The sequence below is a fragment of the Crinia signifera genome, chromosome 3 (assembly GCF_055691185.1).
Source record: "Crinia signifera chromosome 3, ASM5569118v1, whole genome shotgun sequence".
Taxonomy (NCBI): Eukaryota; Metazoa; Chordata; class Amphibia; order Anura; family Myobatrachidae; genus Crinia; species Crinia signifera.
In genome coordinates this window covers 28,970,816-28,992,110 of record NC_139219.1, presented here as the reverse complement: position 1 = coordinate 28,992,110, position 21,295 = coordinate 28,970,816, and the positions used below count along the sequence as shown (strand labels likewise).

The window sequence follows — 21,295 nt, the reverse complement described above, 5'->3', positions numbered from 1 at the left end:
TATCCTTGGCTGAAGTGCCTGTAATACTGTTCTATTGTAATACTGGCAGTGATTGGACAGAACCGCCATACATGGGGCCTGACACATGTGATTGCAATGCTGACACAGCAGCGATCCTTTTTCAGTGATGGAACTGTGAGGCATTTCTAATGTAGACACCCGCTGCAGCCATCGCAGCATGCCAAGTATATTCCATCGCAAGCGCAAAGTTGTATGCATATAAGATCAGTTACATGCCTGCGTTTTTGTCAATCCTCTCTGTTACCTCTGTCAAATGGCATTTAGTTGTCTATCCCCCCGGTGACAGATTCCTTACTGCAAGGAGCATCATAGGAACAGTTACCCTGGCGTGTGGTCAGGGTGGCCCCGACGCATTTGCAGTGTGCCCAACATCGCTCAGTAGCAGCACCATCAAAGTTTACTTTGTATAATGCACATTGTGCTGTGTGGGGGGTAGAGAGCATGCAGCGCTCCAGCTGCTGTGCAACTACACATCTCAGCATGCCTCCCAGAATTGTTCTAGCATGCCAAAAGTAGTTTGGTAGCAGGTAAACGTTGACTTCCCTACTGTAGCGTATGGAGATGCTCCAGGTTTCTGACAGTTTTCTCTCAGGCCTCCCTGTTGGCTGGTCTACTGCACACGGTATGACCCATTAGCAATACATTATTCTGGCGGAAGGTCTACCATCCCTGCAGCAAGACTCCTCCTGAGTCTTCCATGGGACCAGCAGGCCGTTGTACTTCGCTTTGTAACCTGCCTGGTTTTATGACAACTATGTCATGCATCTGGCCAGTGGGATGCTGGAAGCTGAGACACCCTCCTGTGCAGTCCTAAAGCCTCAGTCAGCTGTATGTGGTATAGGACATGGTCTGTGCTAGTGAGGTTCTGCCAGTTTCTACATATTAATCTGTCTTTGGTTTGTGTGATTGAAAGGGTGACTTGATATATATAGCAGTCTGCTTTCTGTGTTGTGTATGGTAATCCTAGCTGTGATCCGTTGCACACCACCACCCAATGACCAGCTCTGTTCTCTTTAGGGTCATATAGGACGCATGTCGGTGAACTGGCTGAATGAGCCTCGGCAGACTGTCAGTATTTGCTATCTGCACCAATCAGATTTAGGGCTAAGTTCACACCTGGTTTTGTTTGCAAATTAGTGCTCATTCTAGCACCCACCATCTTTGAAAACCCCTGCAGTTCCTGTTCCCTGCCTGTGGTGTCACTGTCTGCTGTGGTGTTTCTTGCACAGGTCTGGTTTTAGTATTAAGTTTCTTATATAGCGCATACATATACCGCAGCGCTTTACAGAGAATATTTGAACATTTGCATCAGTCCCTGCCCCATTGGAGCTTACAATCTATATTCACATGTGTACACACACACAAACATTCTAGGGTTAATTTGTTGGGAGCCAGTTAGCCTACCAGTATATTTTTGGATTATTGGAGGAAAACGGAGTACCTGGATGAAACCCACGCAAGTACGAGGAGAATATACAAACTCCGCACAGAGCCATGGAGGGAATCGTACCCATGACCTCAGTGCTGTGAGGCAGTAATGATAACCATTACACTATCAATGCTGATATACAGACCACACTGTGCTGGAAGCACAACAGCAGACAGTGACACCCCCAGGCAGTGTAGAGGAACTGCAGGGGTTTTCAAAGATGGTGGGTGCTAGAATGAACACTAGCAAAACCATGTTGCACAGCAAGGTGGGGCATATGTAACATGTGCAAAGAGTTATGGTGCCCACACATGGTGAGATGTGTATGGTGCCCACACACACTGAGACTATACAAAGTGTGCTATTCGATTTGGACTGTACACACTGTGCGATTTGACCTACACCAGGTTTTGCCTACGCTTCAATAGAATGTTTGCGATGCAGTAGAAAAATACCTGCAGGCGCACACTATTTTGACATGCGATATTGACTAGGCGATTTGAACGAAAGATCAAATTAGCCCCTAATGGTGTGTACACACGGTACTTTTTGCCTTCCAATGTTGACGATATAGTCAACATCGGATTGGAATCGGATGCAGATCGCAAGGGTTTTAACCCTTGCGATTCCGATGCGCGTTCACGTATCGCAAGGCAGAAAGTCTTGTCTGCCATGACTATATAGTGCAGATCTGCACTATATAGTCAGACTTGTATGCAAATCGGATGTGCCTTCAGATACTATCCACGATCCGATCTGATCGGATCGTGGATAGTATCTTAAGGCACATCTGACCGTGTGTACACACCATTAGTCCAGAACTTTGTCTTTTAAATAAGCTAATTGGCCTTTGTGATTGCAGTGTGTGGTGTTATAAAGGGATGGACAGGCGACATCTCCGGCTCTTGTAGGATGTTTGTGTTTTGAATCTGTCTAATTTTGGGTAAGGGTAGGGGTGTTTAAAAGACCTGTGTGTGTGTGTTTCTTTTTTTCTCTTGTGTGTTTCTTTTTTTCTCTTCTATGCTCCAGTATGCTATAACTTCCTCCTCACACACGCACCCATTCTGTATATTTAGGAAATTAATTTAGTCTTACTTCACGCTAATTGAAGTAAATTGATTGTGTTTTGGTTTTTTTAAGATTGCTGTAGAACAGTTCTGATGTAGACGATAGACCGTGCCTAGGTCGACAGTTACTAGGTTGACCACAGTGTCAGAAGTCGACACAAGTTACCAAGTCAACGGAAGACTTTTTTTAAAGTTTTGTTTGGTGGATGTATAAGTGTCCCGCATCCTCTCGCATTGGCTTATGCCGGCAGGATACCGCTCTGCGCTCAGCGAACTGTTAGAATCTAACGGACCACTTCAATAGTTAACAAGGAACAAAGGGGCAGATGTATGAACCAGCGTTAAGTGCAAAAATGCACTTAACGCTGGTTAACTGGGGGGGATTACGATTTTGCTAATGTATCACTAGCGCACCTAACGTGCGCTAGTGACAGCCCGCCGAGTTACGCTCGGCGGGGCTGTCCCCTGCAATCCCCCCCAGGGATTAACGGCCGGGGCGCTGTATTAACAGCCTTCAAGGCGTTAAATCACCCCGGCCGCTTCGCCAGCTCAGGGCTAGCATTGTCCTATCCCCCACTATGGGACAACGCTAGCCCTGCTTCTGGCTCGGGCTGCGCAGGAGATCTCGCGGTTTTTGCGAGATCTCGCGCATGCCCATTAGAGACGGACCCGGGGGAGAAGCGCACTGAGCATGCGCAGGACGCCGGGGGAGCCGATAAGGAGAGCCGTTAACGCTGGGCATAACGGCTCTCCTTATCGGCTAGGGGGGGGTTAATACATTAGCAAATAACGGGTGCCTGCTTCTCCTCGTTATGCAGGAGAAGTGGGACCCGTTATTTCAGAAGCGCAAAGGGGGGGGTTAGTACATCTGCCCCAGTGTGTTTTGTATTTTTTTTTTTTTAAGAAATCGTGGAAAACTTGTGTGACCCTTATGAGCATCAACCTAAACATGTCGTCCTTATGTCATTGATGACATAGGGTATGTCAACCATTCTTAGGTGTCGACCTAGTCACTGTGGATTACAATTCATTGAGATCTATATCTCTATCTATCTGCATATATCTACTACAGTTATGTTTGGTCTGCTGTTGGTCAGTGGAAGATCTGCCCCCCTCCCCTCTAACATCAGGCTGAGATATTAGAGGGGCTGTATCCGGCCTCCTGCCCCCACATCGTCTTCCTGCCGGTGATACTGCGCTCCCAGCCTGCCACTTGGAGTTGCTGGTGTCGGCTGTGCCGGGATGGGATTTGAGAGGCTGCTGTAGGCTAGGCAGCGGAACTCCAGGCTAATCTCACTGTACATTATTTTTAGACTGATTTAAAATGATCTAGTTACTATGGAGACAAAGCGTGTCTGCACGGTGGCTCTACTGTAAATCTCTAGCTCACAGCGACTGCAGAGTTAAAATGTTTCGGCTCTAATACAGACTTCAATCCCGACACGTCGTTTACACGGTTTTCTCCACCGGATCTATAACATCTATATACTGTGCGTGCAGACGAGAGAGAGAGAGAGAGAAGTTGCTTTCTCCGCTGTCTGATCTACATAATCCTCCTGGGGAAATCCCTGTCCTAGAGGCACTGCGTGTATCTCACATAACTTCTCCCCACCACCGCCACTCATAATTAATAAGACTTAATTATATGAAGTGCTTCCCTTAGTGATGGCGTTATACATGAAATGCTTTTCTGCATGCAGGAAGCCTTGACAGCCCACCGACCATGTCTGGCTGATGCCATCAATATGTCTGTCTGATACTGGGCTGGCCTATATCGGTCACCCGCGATGGGTCTGACTAGTTGGGTTGTTGTGTACTCAGTACAGGAGTGGTCGTGGTGTGGAGAATAGGAACGTTGTACTAGTAAGAGGAACGTATGGTCTAATGCTGTGATCTCATTTAGTACGGAGAAGAGGATCATTCGCTTCGATTAAGGAACGTTTTGATGAAATTAAGGGGCGCCAGTGGAGGGAATACTCACTCTCTCTTTTTTGCATTCCGTTTATTTTGAGGTGTGGGGTCACCTCTGTGGGTGCTCCCACCACAGGCTGCCTGAGCGCACTAGACTGATTCTTTTCAAACTTCTTTTGCATATCAGTTGGGTTGTGATGTTTTGTTTTTGCTCCCAATCTTTTAGTATAGTCGTAGACAAACTGAAAACCTTTTACACATGGAGACACAATAGCACAACACATTGTCAAAGGATTATAACTGCATCCCGTCAAAAATACATGATCCGTAAGCCTATACAGCAAGAACGCGGACTATAATTTTACTTTATTATAAGGGACTGTAAAACGGCAATTTCCCATGTCTGCCGAGGTATTGTATCATTTCATTGCATCGGTCTGTGAATGAAGCGCTCTGAGGGTTCGTTTTCACCAATCTGATTCAGCATAAGTGTCCGCTCTTACGTAATACAGTAAGTTGCAAATGTTCCTCGGGGGTAGATTTATTAAGCTCGGTGAAGTGATAGTGTCTGGTTTTTATAACCGGCCAATCAGCTCCTACCTGTAATTTTTTCAAACCAAGCCTGTAACTTCACAGACAATAGCTGATTTGGCTGTGATTAAAAACCAGGCACGATCACATCACCGAGCTTAATAAATCTGCACCTAAGTGTTTTCTGAAGACCGCAGTGAATGAGCCCCAATGGGACCTTCTGCTAGCGTTGTAGCTGCCTGGCATGTTTGCCATTCTGCTCCACGGGAGGTTTCTGTCCTCCCTGAGCTCGCCCTAGGACACCTGAGTTAGTTTGACAGGTCTATAGCATAGTTTGCCATAGTGCAACTAAACCTAGTGCCAACTTAATGGGCAGCTCCGTGTCGCCTATTGCCCTGTTACCTACCTGAGCTTTGATTTGTTTGAATGGTCTGATCATAAGCAAAGATGCGTGTAACCTTCAGCTTCTCATGTGTGTCTTAGAACATTAGGTACTTGTTTCCTGGAACGGCGCCCACGATTTTGATCTTAGGCATCGCAAGGAAAAAAATAGTTTCGGTCGCATCGCATGCGGGCAAAAAAAACGCGTGCGATGCGACCGAAGCGATTACCGCGATTTTACATAGGGAACAATGTTAAATGGCCCACAGACCCCCAAATACCCACCCTGAAGTGTGAAATGGCCCCCCCAATTGTTAACGCCACCCCACCATCAACGTCAACCCGAAGCGTGGCGAGCCCGCGAGGGGCGGCGGTACGCGTCCTCCGACCTTTTCATACCCCCACTATCCACGTCGGCGTGGAGTTGAGAATAGAAAGTGTGGCGAGCCCCGCGGAACACGCTCCCGAAGCGTGGCGAGCGGACAAGGATTACTTAACATGTATTCCACGGCCCCTCGCGGGGCTCGCCACGCTTCGGGCTCGTATTCCGCGTCCCCACGCGGGGCTTGCCACGCTTCGGGCTCGGTGGCTCGCTGCTCTCGACACACTTTGTATTCTCAACTCCACGCCGACGTGGATAGTGGGGGTATGAAAAGGTCGGATGACGCGTACCGCCGCGCTCGCCACGCTTCGGGTTGATGGTGGGGTGGCGTTAACAATTGAGGGGGGGGGGGGCATTTCACACTTTAGGGTGGCTATTTGGGGTCTGTGGGCCATTTAACATTGTTCCCTATGTGAAATCGGGTCAATTGGGCCATTTAACATTGTTCCCTATGTAAAATCGGTAATCGCATGCGATTTTTTTGGGCCGCATGTGATGCGACCGATACGATTTACATTTTACCATGCATTTCTATGTAAAATCGCGGGCATCGCATTCCATTATAATGGCATGCGATGTACATGCAATGCCCGCCGTTCTAGGAAACAAGTACCGAACATTATACTGAATGTGGATTTAATGTTACTTCCTTTATTCTTTCCATAGGTTCGCGTGATGCTGAAGTACCGACACTGCGACGGGAGCTTGCGTATTAAAGTCACAGACGATGTAGTGGTAAGCAGTGCTGTTACTGTGTGCTCTGGTGTCTGTATACGGATGGCAACAGCAGCCATGAATGCTGTAGATTACACACACCCGCTAATAGAATGATATATCTAAAAGAGGTAAGGTGAGTACAGTGAATACGTAGTGGTCCGAGGTCACATGACAAGTGGTTTTAAGCAGATCACAGATCCATGGTGATGTCTGTTATCAGACTCGTTAGATCTGTATCTTTCTCTCTGCCCAATAAGAGCATCAGAAGTGCTGGTAGTTATAAGACATTGGGGCAGCTGTATTAAGCTTTAACAAGAGATACATCCAAGGGTGATAAGAAGAGATAAACGTCCAGCCAATCAGCGCCTTACTGACTTTTTTCAAACACAGGCTGTAACATGGCAGTTGGCAGGTGATTGGCTGGACGTTTATCTCTCCTTATCACCCTTGGATGTATCTCTTGTTAAAGCTTAATACATCTGCCCCATTGTTACAAGAAATGTATCTCTGAGCAGCTTAAAGGTGCCCACACACTAGAAAGATCTGCGATCATAAGATGTGCGCATAAATTAGCCTTCAAATCTTTTGTCCGATCTGGACAAAAGATTTCAGGCAAGCGCACATCTTTACCAAAGATTTTTCTTAAGATCCCGTGTGCGTTCCTATGGATCTTTTGTTAAATCTTCTGATCTTTTGTGCAGCACGTAAGAACAGAAGATTTAGCAAAAGATCCATGGGAGCGAGCATCGGCCGATTTTCGACCGACTATCGGTAAATCGGCCCAAAAATCGTTCTAGTGTGTGGGCACCTTAAGACCATCGGTCTCTAGATTTGTACCTTGTACATGGTGTCCCTTGCTGTCACGTGCTTTATATCCCATATCTACCTTTCCATCCTCTTCACTCACTGCTAGTGTTTAGGTGCCCACACACTAGAACGATTTTTGGGCCGATTGGCTGATTTTCGATAAATATTTACCGATAATCGGCCGATGCTCGCTCCCGTGGATCTTTTGCGAAATCTTCTGATTTTACGTGCTGCACAAAAGATCAGAAGATTTAACAAAAGATCCATAGGAACGCACATGGGATCTTAAGAAAAATCTTTGGTAAAGCTGTGCGCTCGCCTGAAATCTTTTGTCCAGATCGGACAAAAGATTTGAAGGCGAATTTATGCGCACATCTTATGATCGCAGATCTTTCTAGTGTGTGGGCACCTTTAGTGACCTAAATGATTACTCTCCTGTTAAGTTCAAATCGGTGTGAGAGAGTTATTTGTTCAATCTACATTCACAGACAGATCTTGCGTATTGCAATCACTGTAATATCCCATACATATGTCTCTGTGCATTATTAGTAGTGTCCAGAGCGCAGCTCTTCCTCACATCTCAGTGTAGCAGAAATATTAATTGCAAATATGGGCCAGATGGAATTTAAAGGCAAAAGGGGCGTATGAAGCAAAGTTGCTCAGAGCAGGTCAATTGGTTAAATGAAGGTGGCAAAATTGGCCCTGTATAAGCAAGTAAGGTGGCTCGGAGCCTGGTATACACCCGGATGGCAGCATGATGTCATAACCAGTAGATAAACGATGCAATGTTGTCCTGTCTCTTTCAGTGTCTACTGTACAGCACGGACCAGGCGCAGGATGTGAAGAAGATCGAGAAATTCCACAGTCAGCTGATGCGGCTAATGGTGGCCAAGGAATCACGCAGCGTTGCCATGGAGACAGACTGAGTCCCGGACAGGGACGAAAGTAAAGCCCGTGGCGCGATCTACGTCTGTTTTTTAAATTTTTGTGTCCACCAGGAAAGAGAAAGTGACTTTCCTGGAACGAGAGACCAGATAGAAAGTTCTAGATAAACATCGGTCCTATTTTTATCGTGTATCCGCAGTGTTGGAGAACCCGGAAAGTCTTATGCTTTCGTTCGAAAGCCTCTATTTATTTTTGAAAAATGTTTGAGTTCTCCTGTAGACACTTTTTTTTATTTTTATTTTTTCCCCCTCCCAAAACATCTTTGCGGTTCAGGCAGCAATGTAAATATAGTTAGGAGGTTGTGTTTCTGTTTTTTTCTTTTCTCTTTCTTTGGTTTATTTTTTTTTAGTTTTTGCAAACCATATATGGAGAAACTGACCTATTGTTTCAAAAGACCTGCCTTAGTGACTTGTTTTCCACTACATTAAATGGTATATGAATATGTAAAACTATTGCCCACTGTATTGTTCCTATCCTACACTCTGTCGTCTCGTGGAGCAGTGTTTATATACATGAACTCCAGTCCTGCCACCATCTTGTAAGCGCTGAATGTTGTGGTAGATGCTGAGCGAGGCAAGGAGATGAAACAAGTCCTGACACCTTTCTGAGCGTGTTAGTCCAGTTCGGGCACAGTGGCTTGCTGCGCTCGCCGCACTATATAAATTCAACTCCATGCCGACATGGATAGTGGGGGTATGAGCGTAGTAACTATAGTGGGTGCCCAACTAACATATAAGTACCCAGGATTCTTGTAAGTTGGAGAGGTGGTTATAGTAACTTCTATGTTCGTCCCACTGCTATATTGGGCAATCTTTCTTTTTTTGGAAGCAATCCAAAGATAGGAAAATATGTTGAACTGCGAATCCATGTCTTTTTCTGCGGGAATGGCTGCTAAGTCTTAAATTTTGCAACCGTTTCCACAAAGAGCTGCAGTTGCAAATATTCGCAAGGAAATAGCCGGGAGTGAATACTCCAAATCCTGTTATTTCCAAAAATCAGAACTAACGGGAACATTGAATACCCCTCTCTGATGGCTGTTTTCTTCCCTGGCTGTTTTCTTCCCTGGAGCTCGGGGAAGGGACAACAACTGAAAATTCAAATGACATTTGGTTCTTCTGCTCATCCTTACACCAGAACCTCCACTTTAAATGTCAGTTTGCTTTTGTGGTTTGAATTATTTGACTGAACGATGTGGAGACGGCTGAATAGTTTTCTAATACAAAATAAGCCATGGTAAAAGTAGAATAAATGCACAGGTACTTGTTTCCTAGCACGGCACCGTAGGGAAATCGCATCGCATGGGCCATTATAGCGGCATGCGATAGCATGTGATTTTGCGGCAGATGCGATGGCCTGGGGCTGAGAGAGAGCAATGAATAAATTATTCGCGATGCGATTTCATTATGCAGAATAGCCCACTAAGCAAATAGCTTAGTGGGCGCCGTGCTAGTACAATGCACAAATGAAGCAGCCCTGAAGTGTTTCACTGCATTCGTGTCTTTATCTCGGTTTAATAAAAATATAAAACAAAGTTGTATTCCATAAACTGGCCAAAGTAAATACACCAAGGAATAGACCATGTTGTTACAGTGCACCAGTAACAAGATAGCGGGTGTCTTTCATAGTGCTGACCTCTACAGGCACTGAGACGGTACTACATCACTATCTAGAGGCAGCAATGGAAGGAAGAGTTTATTTATTAACAGTTTCTTAAATAGCGCACACATTCCACAGCGCTTTACAGAGAATATTTGAACATTCACATCAGTCCCTGCCCCAGTGGAGCTTATAATCTATATTCCCTACCACATGTACACGCACACACAGACATTCTAGGGTTAATTTGTTGGGAGCCAATTAGCCTACCAGTATATATTTTTGGATTGTGGGAGGAAACCCACGCAAGTACGGGGAGAATATACAAACTCTGCACAGTTAGAGCCATGGTGGGAATCGAACCCATGACCTCAGCGCTGTGAGGCAGTAATGCTAAACATTACACCATCCGTACTGCCCAGTTCATAAGAGTTAGGTTTACTAAAGCTTCTAGAAATGCAAAAGTTTGTATGTTGCCTATAGCATCCGGTTTTATCCATCCTTTAATGATTCTATTCTCAGTAGAAATATAGAATCTGATTGCCATGGTCGCAAACTTCGCTTTTCAATTTTTAGTAAATCTTCCCCATAGAATCCATACTTTTTTTGTGTGAATTCAATACAAGTTGTGGCCAAGATCGGTTAGGTGATACTGCTCTGTGATCGTCTGTGCTGCCTTTGCTCATGCAGGAAGGTGAGGAAGTGCTCAGTAGCCATCTAGAGGCGCTAAGGAGTCTTCTGCTTCACTTTTGAATTCAATTTTCATATTTAATACAAATACAACTTGCAGAAGGATACCCTATAATCTGCTTTGTATAAATGGCTATATGCACAATATTTGCTGATATTCAGCTTGAACCGGTGGTGGTCCCTCCCTGCTGCATCTATGCCCAGTCTTCCCTATAAGATAATATGGAGCGGATCCCTCCTCGCTGGTAAGGGTGACCATACTCTTATGGTGATTTAGTTCACTTTTCACAATCTGCCTGAAAGGCTCAGGAATCTGTCACTCTTGGTTTACAATTTGGTTTCTTGGAGGACGATACATTTGCTGCATTTCTGCAGTGTCCTCTGAGACCAGTAATGGGTTCTCCTGGTCACTCTGAACAGCCACCCGTGAAAGGGAGACGCTGCTTGTTTTATTTATGGAGAAATTAGCTTTTCTGTAGACGCATCCAGGGACCTGGTTGGCTGCAGTCTGATCTTGGTGTAGGTGTCCACACTCTGAGGTCAGGAATTTGTTCCCTGGTTATCATTGGGAACAGGGCTTATGTAACAATGTTGTAGAAGGTGCTTTGGGAAAAGGGTGTATCATTAAACTTTGTAGTCCTGTATCCAGGGTAGGAGCGTCTGTCTCAGGAACCCTGTCCTAACAAATATAACTGACCATTTGTTTTTTAGAAGAGCTGTTCAAGTTAAATGAAGGGGCGGGGGCGCTTAATGCTCCTAACAAAAAAAAAATCTGAATCCCATTTACCAAATTAATCACTACATATTACAAAAACATAATGGTAAAATGAAAACATTTCTAAAATCAAGGGCCATGAGCAAGAAATGGCAGTAATCTAGCTCTCTTGATCACTGAATCCTGTCTAAATCTGAAGGAAACATTTTAGTTATGCAACCAGGGGATCCTATTAAAGAGAATTTGTGGATGGAGTTGAGATTATAATGTTAAGAAACTACAGTGCGATTGTGTTAAAAAAAACCTGGACTGTCTTAAAGTCTGTTTTGGAATCTTTGCCTTAGTGTTTGAAGTGCACACCGGTACTTAGGATGCTGCCAGGACTTAAACCTCTAGCAGTTGGAGCTTCCGCGATTGGCAGGAGACGGCAGGATAATTGGATGGACTAATAACTGCAGGCAAATGCAGGTTGTCATGGAAACCGTTAACAGGTGAAGGATTTTGGAACAAGGGATGACACTGATCTCTCAGCATAGTAATAAGCAAACTGGATGTGTTCATTTACCATAAGAAAGTATTGTGAGGTCTACAGTGCTGCACAATAGTAGCACAGGTGCAAAGCAGCTGATGGCTGATTACCCAGAGCTGAACCAGAGTCTGTATGCAGCACAAGGATAAAGCACTCTGACTACTGCTGTTTGTAAAGAATGTCCATGGTAATGAAGATGTTCTCAGTAGTCTCTTTAGGCAGCAGAGTTCTAATGTATTACCTGGGAAGCCAAAGTGAAAGTCCCAAGATATAAGGCATGCAGAGTATATAGAGCAGCCCAAAGTAAGATTGCAATGATCATAAGCCAAGGATTACAGCAGGCAGAAGAGCCGAGACTTAAGCTGTGTACACGGGGGTGATATATTGGCCAGTGTCTCCTTTTTATCAGCGACCAGAGATAGTCGCTGATGAAAGGGAACCTCTGCCGGCGGTGCCGTAGAGGTAATCAGCTGGTCACAGCAAGCTCCTGCGACCAGCGATCTTAAGAAGGCTAAAAAACGGGAGCGTGCACCCGGCGATTTATCGCCTGTGCACACTCCAATCTCTGGCAATACGGTCGCTTAGCGACCATATTGCCAGCGATAAATGCCTGGGTGTACGCACGTGTCATCACACACCTTCCCCCTAGAATGCTCAAAACATACTTGCGTTTTCCTGGACACTCCCAGCACACCTAGCGTTTGTTTTGGCTTTCCCATTAAACGTCCAGCTAACATCCCAGGCGCCTACTTCCTGTCAAACACCTTGCGAACAGCCAGTGAAAAAGTAGCAGGTTTACCCAACTCGACGCGGCCTTACTCAATGCGCAGTTTAACGATGATCATACACTGTGAGAATTATCAGTTCTGAATCGGGCCTAAAGTTGTGCACAAGCTGCACCTCTCAGGCTATGAAATGTCACCCTTGTTTTTTTATTCACATAGTTCATTATGATTCAGGTTGACTCGGTCCCCAGCGTATTTGCGCCAGGGACCGATGTTGCCAGGGACTGTACGGATGCCTTCAGCGTTTATCACAGTCACCGAGGCATTCACACACAGCGCTGCGGACAGGGGGCTGGAGCATGGTGATGGTGGGTGTGCCCAGAAAAACGCTGGGCGTCCCCATGTGAACACAGGCGGGTCGATGTCTGCACAGGACGTCAGCATCCAGCCCCTGTTGGGCCATCTCCGGCCCAGATAAAAGTAAGCGCAGACTGACCTTTATCTGCGAGCCTGCAACAACAACAAAAAATTTGATGGTCGGCGAACATTGAAGGATTTTTCACAATAACGGTCGCTTATGAATGTTGTACCAGCGAACACGTCCATTCGCATGCTGCTGCGGGCATTCGTTTGGTGCTGGTGGGAGGACTTTCACTCAGCTGGCGGGTGGCGTTTAAGCTGAATCACCCCCAAGGTTATATACACTTTAATGCATGTCTTTAAAAAAAAATTATATTTAATTTGATTCAGTATCTCATTGTGATTGTATTAATTGCTAAATCCAATATACATTAACCCTTCCCTTTTTATGGTTACAGAAATAAAGGCTATATATCAATCAATCACCACATGGGTTAAAACTGCACCAGAAAACGTCATCTTTTTCCTTTCCAAAAAAAACAAAAACAAACCCCAGTTTGCTATCCCCGACTGTAGATGAGGCAGGCTGCCGGTGGGATTCTCCCCCTATCAGTGACGGGTGCGGAGCTAATGAAAGGACCATTTAGGCTGTGAGAGATCGTCCGCTCCTGTTGTCTGCTGCACATTTATGTTTTTGAAACATTTGTTATTGGAATGCAGAAGACACCGTCACAAATGAGGCAAATGTATCCAGTAAGCCAAATACCTCAAACACAAAGGACATACTGTACACAAGGGGCCTTATTCAGTGTTGTACGCAATGCCGATATTCACAGAATTCAGCGATTATCAGTGTCCCGATTCTCTAGCGACTGCGGTTGCAAGATTTATTTGCAAAGTGATTGACAAACAGGTAACAGGTGTGTCCGAGCCTACCACTGCACTACTGAATCCAGCAAACATGGCGCCTGCTTCTCATTTCCCGCAACTATAGAGTAAATTAGGTCTGCGACAATCAAATAATCTGCGACCGATCCTGCGTCTTCTTGCGCAGTTGCTGGGATCTGCGACGCCACCTGTGGCCATCCTGGCAACTGGTCATTGGCATAATTATGCACAGTATCTGTGCACGGGATTGCGGCTGCAAATGCATATGTGTGCTGCACACCTGTGACTAAGGCCCAAGGGCCACAATTATATAGCTACAAGAAGAAAAAACAAAGGGTTTCTGCACATTTTTTCATGACTTGTCCTAATATCAACCAATCAGCTTCTGCCATTTCAAAGACTGTACTGATTGGTAGCTTTGAGAAACTTTGGAGGTGATTCTGATTGACCCACAAAGCAGCGAAAATTGTCTGCTTATGGAGCCATGTAACAAATGTACAAATCCCAAGTAACAGGGCTGGGACTGAATTCGGATCGGCCCCTTTATCTCCATCCAAGGCTTTAATACATCTCCCCATGAGTGTGTGTGTTTTCTGCTCCTGTATAGATTATACGAGTGGAATCTGTACCTATATCAGGTAGTACATTATCTGGATACTAAATAATGAAGTACCATAACTAGATGGCACCAGCACATAGAGATATACATAGCAAGGACCTGGCTGCTATCACATACAGTCATGTTCCTGAGAATATTATTTCCTTGGCAGTATACAACGGCCTTAGGACAATGCTGGTGCCCTGCCATGATCTGGGACGGGAGGAAACGGTGTCTGGCAGGGGCGATATGGGTAACACTGAAACAATAGGAAAGCAAATATGTCTCCTAAGAGACAGGGAGAGGGTCCTGCCCCAGGTCCCACATGCTGTGCTCTATTCAGTGCACTATCATCGTCAGTATGATCAGTCAGGAATAATTTGCTGTGTGTTCAGTTATGGCCTACTCACACTGCTGCCAGCCGTATACATCCAAACACATGTCCCGCACAGCCGCAGAGTACAAACCAGACTTGTGTAACATGGATACGACCTTTTGCATTACAGCAGCAAGTCTGTAGTGTCACTGTAGTGTGTGCTTCGTCATGATGAGATTACATGTCACACACCTAATGTCAGGCACCTGTGGTTCAAACTCAGCCCCCAGCACACTGACTGGGTGATAACGAATACAGACGGAGTGGGGAATGTTGTGCAGATACCCACAGCGCTCGCACACAGAAGTCCTGGTGGGGGGAGGGGGCATGGTGGGGTGTTTCATGGGCATTCCCATGCAAATTGCCCAGTGACGTGGGTGCGGACAGCTGACGGCAGCAAATGATTTCTCCCCTGCACCCAAGGCAGGGGGGGACGATCGAAATTTGCATCCATACGAGTGAACCAGAATAAGGGCCATTATGTATACCTGTAAAGCATTGTGCAGTGTGGTCTCTGATATTATGTACAACTGTAAAGCAATGTGCAGTGTGGTCTCTGCCATATTATGTACAGCTGTAAAGCATTGTGCAGTGTGGTCTCTGTGATAGTTATATAAAGCTTTAAAGCATTGTGCCGTGTGGTCTCTGTGATAGTATGTACAGCAGTAAAACATTGTGCAGTGTGGTCTCTGTGATAGTATAAACAGCTGTAAAGCATTGTGCAGTGTGGTCTCTGTGATAGTATATACAGCTGTAAAGCATTGTGCAGTGTGGTCTCTGGGTTATTGTGTACAGCTGTAAAGCATTGTGCAGTGTGGTCTCTGTGATAGTATATACAAACTAAGCATTGTGCAGTGTGGTCTCAGGGTTATTGTGTACAGCTGTAAAACATTGTGCAGTGTGGTCTCTGTGATAGTATATACAGCTGTAAAGCATTATGCAGTGTGGTCTCTGTGATATTATGTACAGCTGTAAAGCATTGTACAGTGTGGTCTCTGTGATAGTATATACAGCTGTAAAGCATTGTGCAGTGTGGTCTCTGTGATAGTTTATACAGCTGTAAAGCATTGTACAGTGTGGTCTCTGTGATAGTATGTACAGCTGTAAAGCATTGTGCAGTGTGGTCTCTGTGATAGTTATATAAAGCTGTAAAGCATTGTGCAGTGTGGTCTCTGAGATAGTATGTACAGCTGTAAAGCATTGTGCAGTGTGGTCTCTGTGATAGTATATACAGCTGTAAAGCATTGTGCAGTGTGGTCTCTGTGATAGTTATATAAAGCTGTAAAGCATTGTGCAGTGTGGTCTCTGTGATAGTTATATAAAGCTGTAAAGCATTGTGCAGTGTGGTCTCTGAGATAGTATGTACAGCTGTAAAGCATTGTGCAGTGTGGTCTCTGTGATAGTATATACAGCTGTAAAGCATTGTGCAGTGTGGTCTCTGTGATAGTTATATAAAGCTGTAAAGCATTGTGCAGTGTGGTCTCTGTGATAGTTATATAAAGCTGTAAAGCATTGTGCAGTGTGGTCTCTGTGATATTGTGTAGAGCTGTAAAAGATTGTGCAGTGTGGTCTCTGATAGTATATACAGCTGTAAAGCATTGTGCAGTGTGGTCTCTGTGATATTATGTACAGTGTGGTCTAGCCTGCACCTGGCACTGGAGGAAGCAGAAGTCACACATTACTCTGTCACCTATGTCCCAGTTATCTGCTGATCACAGGCTCGGCCTGACCCTGGGTACACAGACCATACTGGGCTACAACTCCCATCATGCATCACTGCACTCTGGTTCATTCTGGGAGACAATGTATTTTATAGCTGGCGTAGCAGACGAGAGTGTATAGCTGGTGTAGCGGGGGAGGATAGTGTATTGCTGGTATAGCAGTATATAGTCACTATCTACTGCTATACCAGCTATACACTATCCTCCACTATACCAGCTGTACACTATCCTCCCCTGCTACACCAGCTATACACTATCTCCTGCTACACCAGCTATACACTATCCTCTACTATACCAGCTATACACTATCCTCCCCCGCTACACCAGCTATACACTATCTCCTGCTACACCAGCTATACACTATCTCCTGCTACACCAGCTATACACTATCTCCTGCTACACAGCTATAAACTATCCTCTACTATACCAGCTATACACTATCTCCTGCTACACCAGCTATACACTATCCTCTACTATACCAGCTATACACTATCCTCCCCTGCTACACCAGCTATACACTATCTCCTGCTACACCAGCTATACACTATCTCCTACTACACCAGCTATACACTATCTCCTGCTACACCAGCTATACACTATCATCTACTATACCAGCTATACACTATCTCCTCATGGGCGTGCGCAGCACATTTTATTGGGGGGTGCACCACCTATTGTGCATGTCTAAAAACACCCATTGGGTGCGTCTAACACCACCAATCAGGCGTGTCTACCATCATCTATTGGCACTCCCTACAATATAAGTCTCTCAGCCACAACATAATCTCCTGCCTATTTCAGTCAGTTTTTAATCTTCTTATTACTCTTTGTAACAGTTCATGCAAATAAATTCAAAAATATATATGGATGACGCAGGTATGTAGTGATATGACAATGATCTAGTACAATTAACAATGCAAGACACACATAACTGATTGGTGAGTGCTTCTTTTAATAGAATACAGTTCTAAAAAGCAAAAGTCTTTGGTAAAAGGTATTGTTGGTATTGCTAGCGGCAGGGAGGTGTTTATAAGGGCAGGCACAGCATTAGGGGGTGCCTGTGCACCCCTAACACTCTATGTGCGCACACCTATGTATCTCCTGCTACACCAGCTATACACTATCATCTACTATACCAGCTATACACTATCTCCTGCTACACCAGCTATACACTATCCTCTACTATACCAGCTATCCACTATCCTCCCCTGCTACACCAGCTATACACTAATAAATTACTATCTCCTGCTACACCAGCTATACACTATCCTCTACTATACCAGCTATACACTATCTCCTGCTACACCAGCTATACACTATCTCCTGCTACACCAGCTATACACTATCATCTACTATACCAGCTATACACTATCTCCTGCTACACCAGCTATACACTATCCTCTACTATACCAGCTATCCACTATCCTCCCCTGCTACACCAGCTATACACTAATAAATTACTATCTCCTACTACACCAGCTATACACTATCTCCTACTACACCAGCTATACACTATCTGATAGTGTATAGCTGGTGTAGCAGAGATTATAGATGTAGCAGAGATTGACAGATGTAGCAGAGGGAGGTAGGTGTAGGAGAGGGTGATACAGATGTAGCAGGGAATTATACAGGTGTAGCAGATGGTGATACAAATGTAGAAGATAGTGATAGGTTTAGAAGAGGATGATACAAATGTATAGCGGGAGACAGATGTAGTAGTAAGTAGTAGGTAGAAGAGGATGATACAGATGTAGCAGAGGATGACATAGATGTAAGATGGTGTGACGCAGGTGTAGTAGGGGGTGACACAGGTGTAGCGGGGGTGATAGATGTAGCAGAGGATGATACAGATCTAGCAGAGGATGTCAGATGTAGGACGCTGTGATACAGGTGTAGCAGAGGGTGAAACAGGTGTAGCGAAGGATAAGAAGCAGGATGGCACAGGTGTAGCAGGGGTGGACACAGGTGTAGGAGAGAATGATAGATGTAGCAGAGGGTGACACAGATGTAGCAGAGGGTGACACAGAAGTAGAAGGGGTAACACAGGTTTAGCAGGGAGTGAAACAGGTGTATGAGAGGATGATATATGTAACAGAGGGTGACACATATGTAGCAGGGGGTGACACGGATGTAGCAGGGGTGACACAGGTGTAGCAAGGGTTATAGATGTAGAAGAGGACAATACAGATGTAGCAGAGGATGACACAGATACAGTAGAGGGTGACACAGATGTAACAGGGGTGATAGATGTAGCAGAGGATGATACAGATCTATCAGAGGATAACAGATGTAGAATGGTGTGATTCAGGTGTAGCAGAGGCTGATACAGATGTAGCATGGGTAACTAAGGTGTAGCGGGGGTGAAGCAGGTGTAGCAGTGGATAAGAAGCAGAGGGTGGCACATGTGTAGTAGGGGGTGACACAGATGTAAAAGATGATGATACAGATGTTTCAGAGGATGACACCGATGTAGGATGGGGTGATACAGGTGTAACAGAGATTGATATAGATGTAGTAGGGGGTGACACAGGTGTAGAAGGGGTAACAGATTTAGAAGGGGTGAAACAGGTGTAGCAAAGGATGATATATGTAGCAGTGGGTGACACAGATGTAGCAGAGGGTGACACAGATGTAGCAGAGGGTGACACAGATGTAGCAACGGGTGACTCCGATGTAGAAGGGGTGATACAGGTGTAGCAGGGGTGATAGATGTAGCTGAGGATGACAGATGTAGCAGAGAATGACAGATACAGTAGAGAGTGACACAGATGTATCAGAGGGTGACACAGATGTAGCAAAGGATGACACAGATGTAGCAACAGGTGACTCAGATGTAGAAGGGGTGATACAGGTGTATCAGGGTGATAGATGTAGCTAAGGATGACAGATGTAGCAGAGGATGACAGATACAGTAGAGGGTGACACAGATGTAGTAGGGGTGACACAGATGTAGCAGAGGATGATACATATGTAGCAGAGGATGACATAGATGTAAGATGGTGTGATGCAGGTGTAGCAGGGGGTGACACATGTGTAGCAGGGGTAATACAGGTGTAGTAGGGGGTGATACAGGTGGTGTAGGAGAGGTTGATAGATGTAGCAGAGGATGACACCGATGTAGGAGAGGGTGACACAGATCAGGATGTGGTGATAGTACAGTTGCAGCAGAGATTGATATAGATGTAGTAGGGGGTGACACGGGTGTAGCAGGAGTGCCACAGGTGTAGCAGGGGTGATACAGGTGTAGGAGAGGATGATAGATGTAGCAGAGGGTGACATAGATGTAGCAGGGGGTGACATGGATGTAGCAGGGGTGACACAGGTTTAGCAGGGGTGATACAGGTGTAGCAGGGGTTATAGATGAAGCAAAGGATGACACAGATGTAGCAGAGGATGATACAGATACAGTTGAGGATACAGTAAGGATGACACAGATGTAGAAGGGGGTGACTCAGATGTAGCAAGGGTGATAGATGTAGCAGAGGGGTGTGGATCGTTTTATCGACCATGCTAAGGTCGACAGTCATTAGGTCGATACTGTTGGGTCGACAGGTATCTAGGTCGACATAGGTGAAGGTCGACAGGTGTCTAGGTCGACATGGGTGATGGTCTACAGGTGTCTAGGTCGACATAGGACAATGTCGACATGTGTTTAGGTCGACGTAGCGTTAGGTCGACATTGGACAGGTCGGAAGGTCGACATGTTTTTGTTTTACTGTTTCTTAACCAAATGTCGACACAGTTGGAAGTCAACCGCAGCCCCTCGCATCACTTGCTTCACTGGCAATGCTTCGGGCACGGAGCCTGTCGGCACATGTCGGCTCAAAAAACGACCTAACCCATGTCAACCTAACACTATGTCGACATAAACACATGTCGACCTTGTCATATGTCGACCTAGACACCTGTCGACCTTCACCTATGTCGACCTAGACACCTGTCAACCTAGACACCCAACGGTGTCGACCTAATGACTGTCGACCTAAGTGTGGTCGACAATACGACCGTAAGCCGTAGCAGAGGATGATACAGATCTAGCAGTGGATAATACAGATGTAGAAGTGGGTGACACAGATGTAGGATGGGGTGATACAGGTGTAGCAGAGATTGATATAGATGTATTAGGGGGTAACACAAGTTTGGCAGGGGGTGAAACAGGTGTATGACAGAATGATAGATGTAGCAGAGAGTGACACATGTAGCAGGGAGTGACACGGATGTAGCAGGGGTGACACAGGTGTAGCAGGGGTTATAGATGTAGCAGGGGATAATACAGATGTAGCAGAGGATGATACCGATGTAGCAGAGGATGGCTCAGATACAGTAGAGCAGGCTTTCCCAACCACGGTCCTCAAGGCACACCAACAGTGCAGGTTTTGTAGATATCCAGGCTTGAGCACAGGTGACTTAATTAGTACCTGAGTGATTCTGATTAAACCATCTGTGCTGAAGCCTGGATATCACTAAAACCTGCACTATTGGTGTGCCTTGAGGACCGTGGTTGGGTAAGCCTGCAGTAGAGGATAATACAGATACAGTAGAGGGTGACACAGATACAGCAGAGGATGACACAGATACAGGAGAGGGTGACACAGATGTATGAGGGGTGACACAGATGTAGCAGGCGTGATAGATGTAGCAGAGGATGATACGGATGTAGCTAGGGGCAAAAGATGTAGCAGGGGTGGCGCAGATGTTGCAGGGGTGATAGATGTAGCAGAGGATGGTACAGATGTATCAGAGGATGATACAGATGTAGCAGGGGATGACACATGTAGGATGGGGCGATACAGGTTTAACAGGGGGTGAAACAGGTGTAGTAGAGGGTAGCACAGGTGTAGCAGGGGGTGATACAGGTGTCGTAGAAGGTTACACAGATGTAGTAGGGAGTCACACAGGTGTAGCA

The 21,295-nt window shown here is 45.5% G+C and overlaps 1 protein-coding gene across 1 annotated transcript; it reads left to right on the top strand.

Moving 5' to 3' along the window:
- The first annotated feature begins 1,053 nt into the window (after positions 1–1,053).
- On the top strand, positions 1,054–8,643 carry SRP9 (signal recognition particle 9). Its single transcript, XM_083174856.1, has 3 exons — positions 1,054–1,089; positions 6,389–6,457; positions 8,053–8,643. The coding sequence occupies exons 1-3, from the start codon at positions 1,054–1,056 to the stop codon at positions 8,170–8,172; spliced, it is 225 nt and encodes a 74-aa protein (XP_083030982.1). The 3' UTR covers positions 8,173–8,643.
- The last annotated feature ends 12,652 nt before the right edge of the window (positions 8,644–21,295 follow it).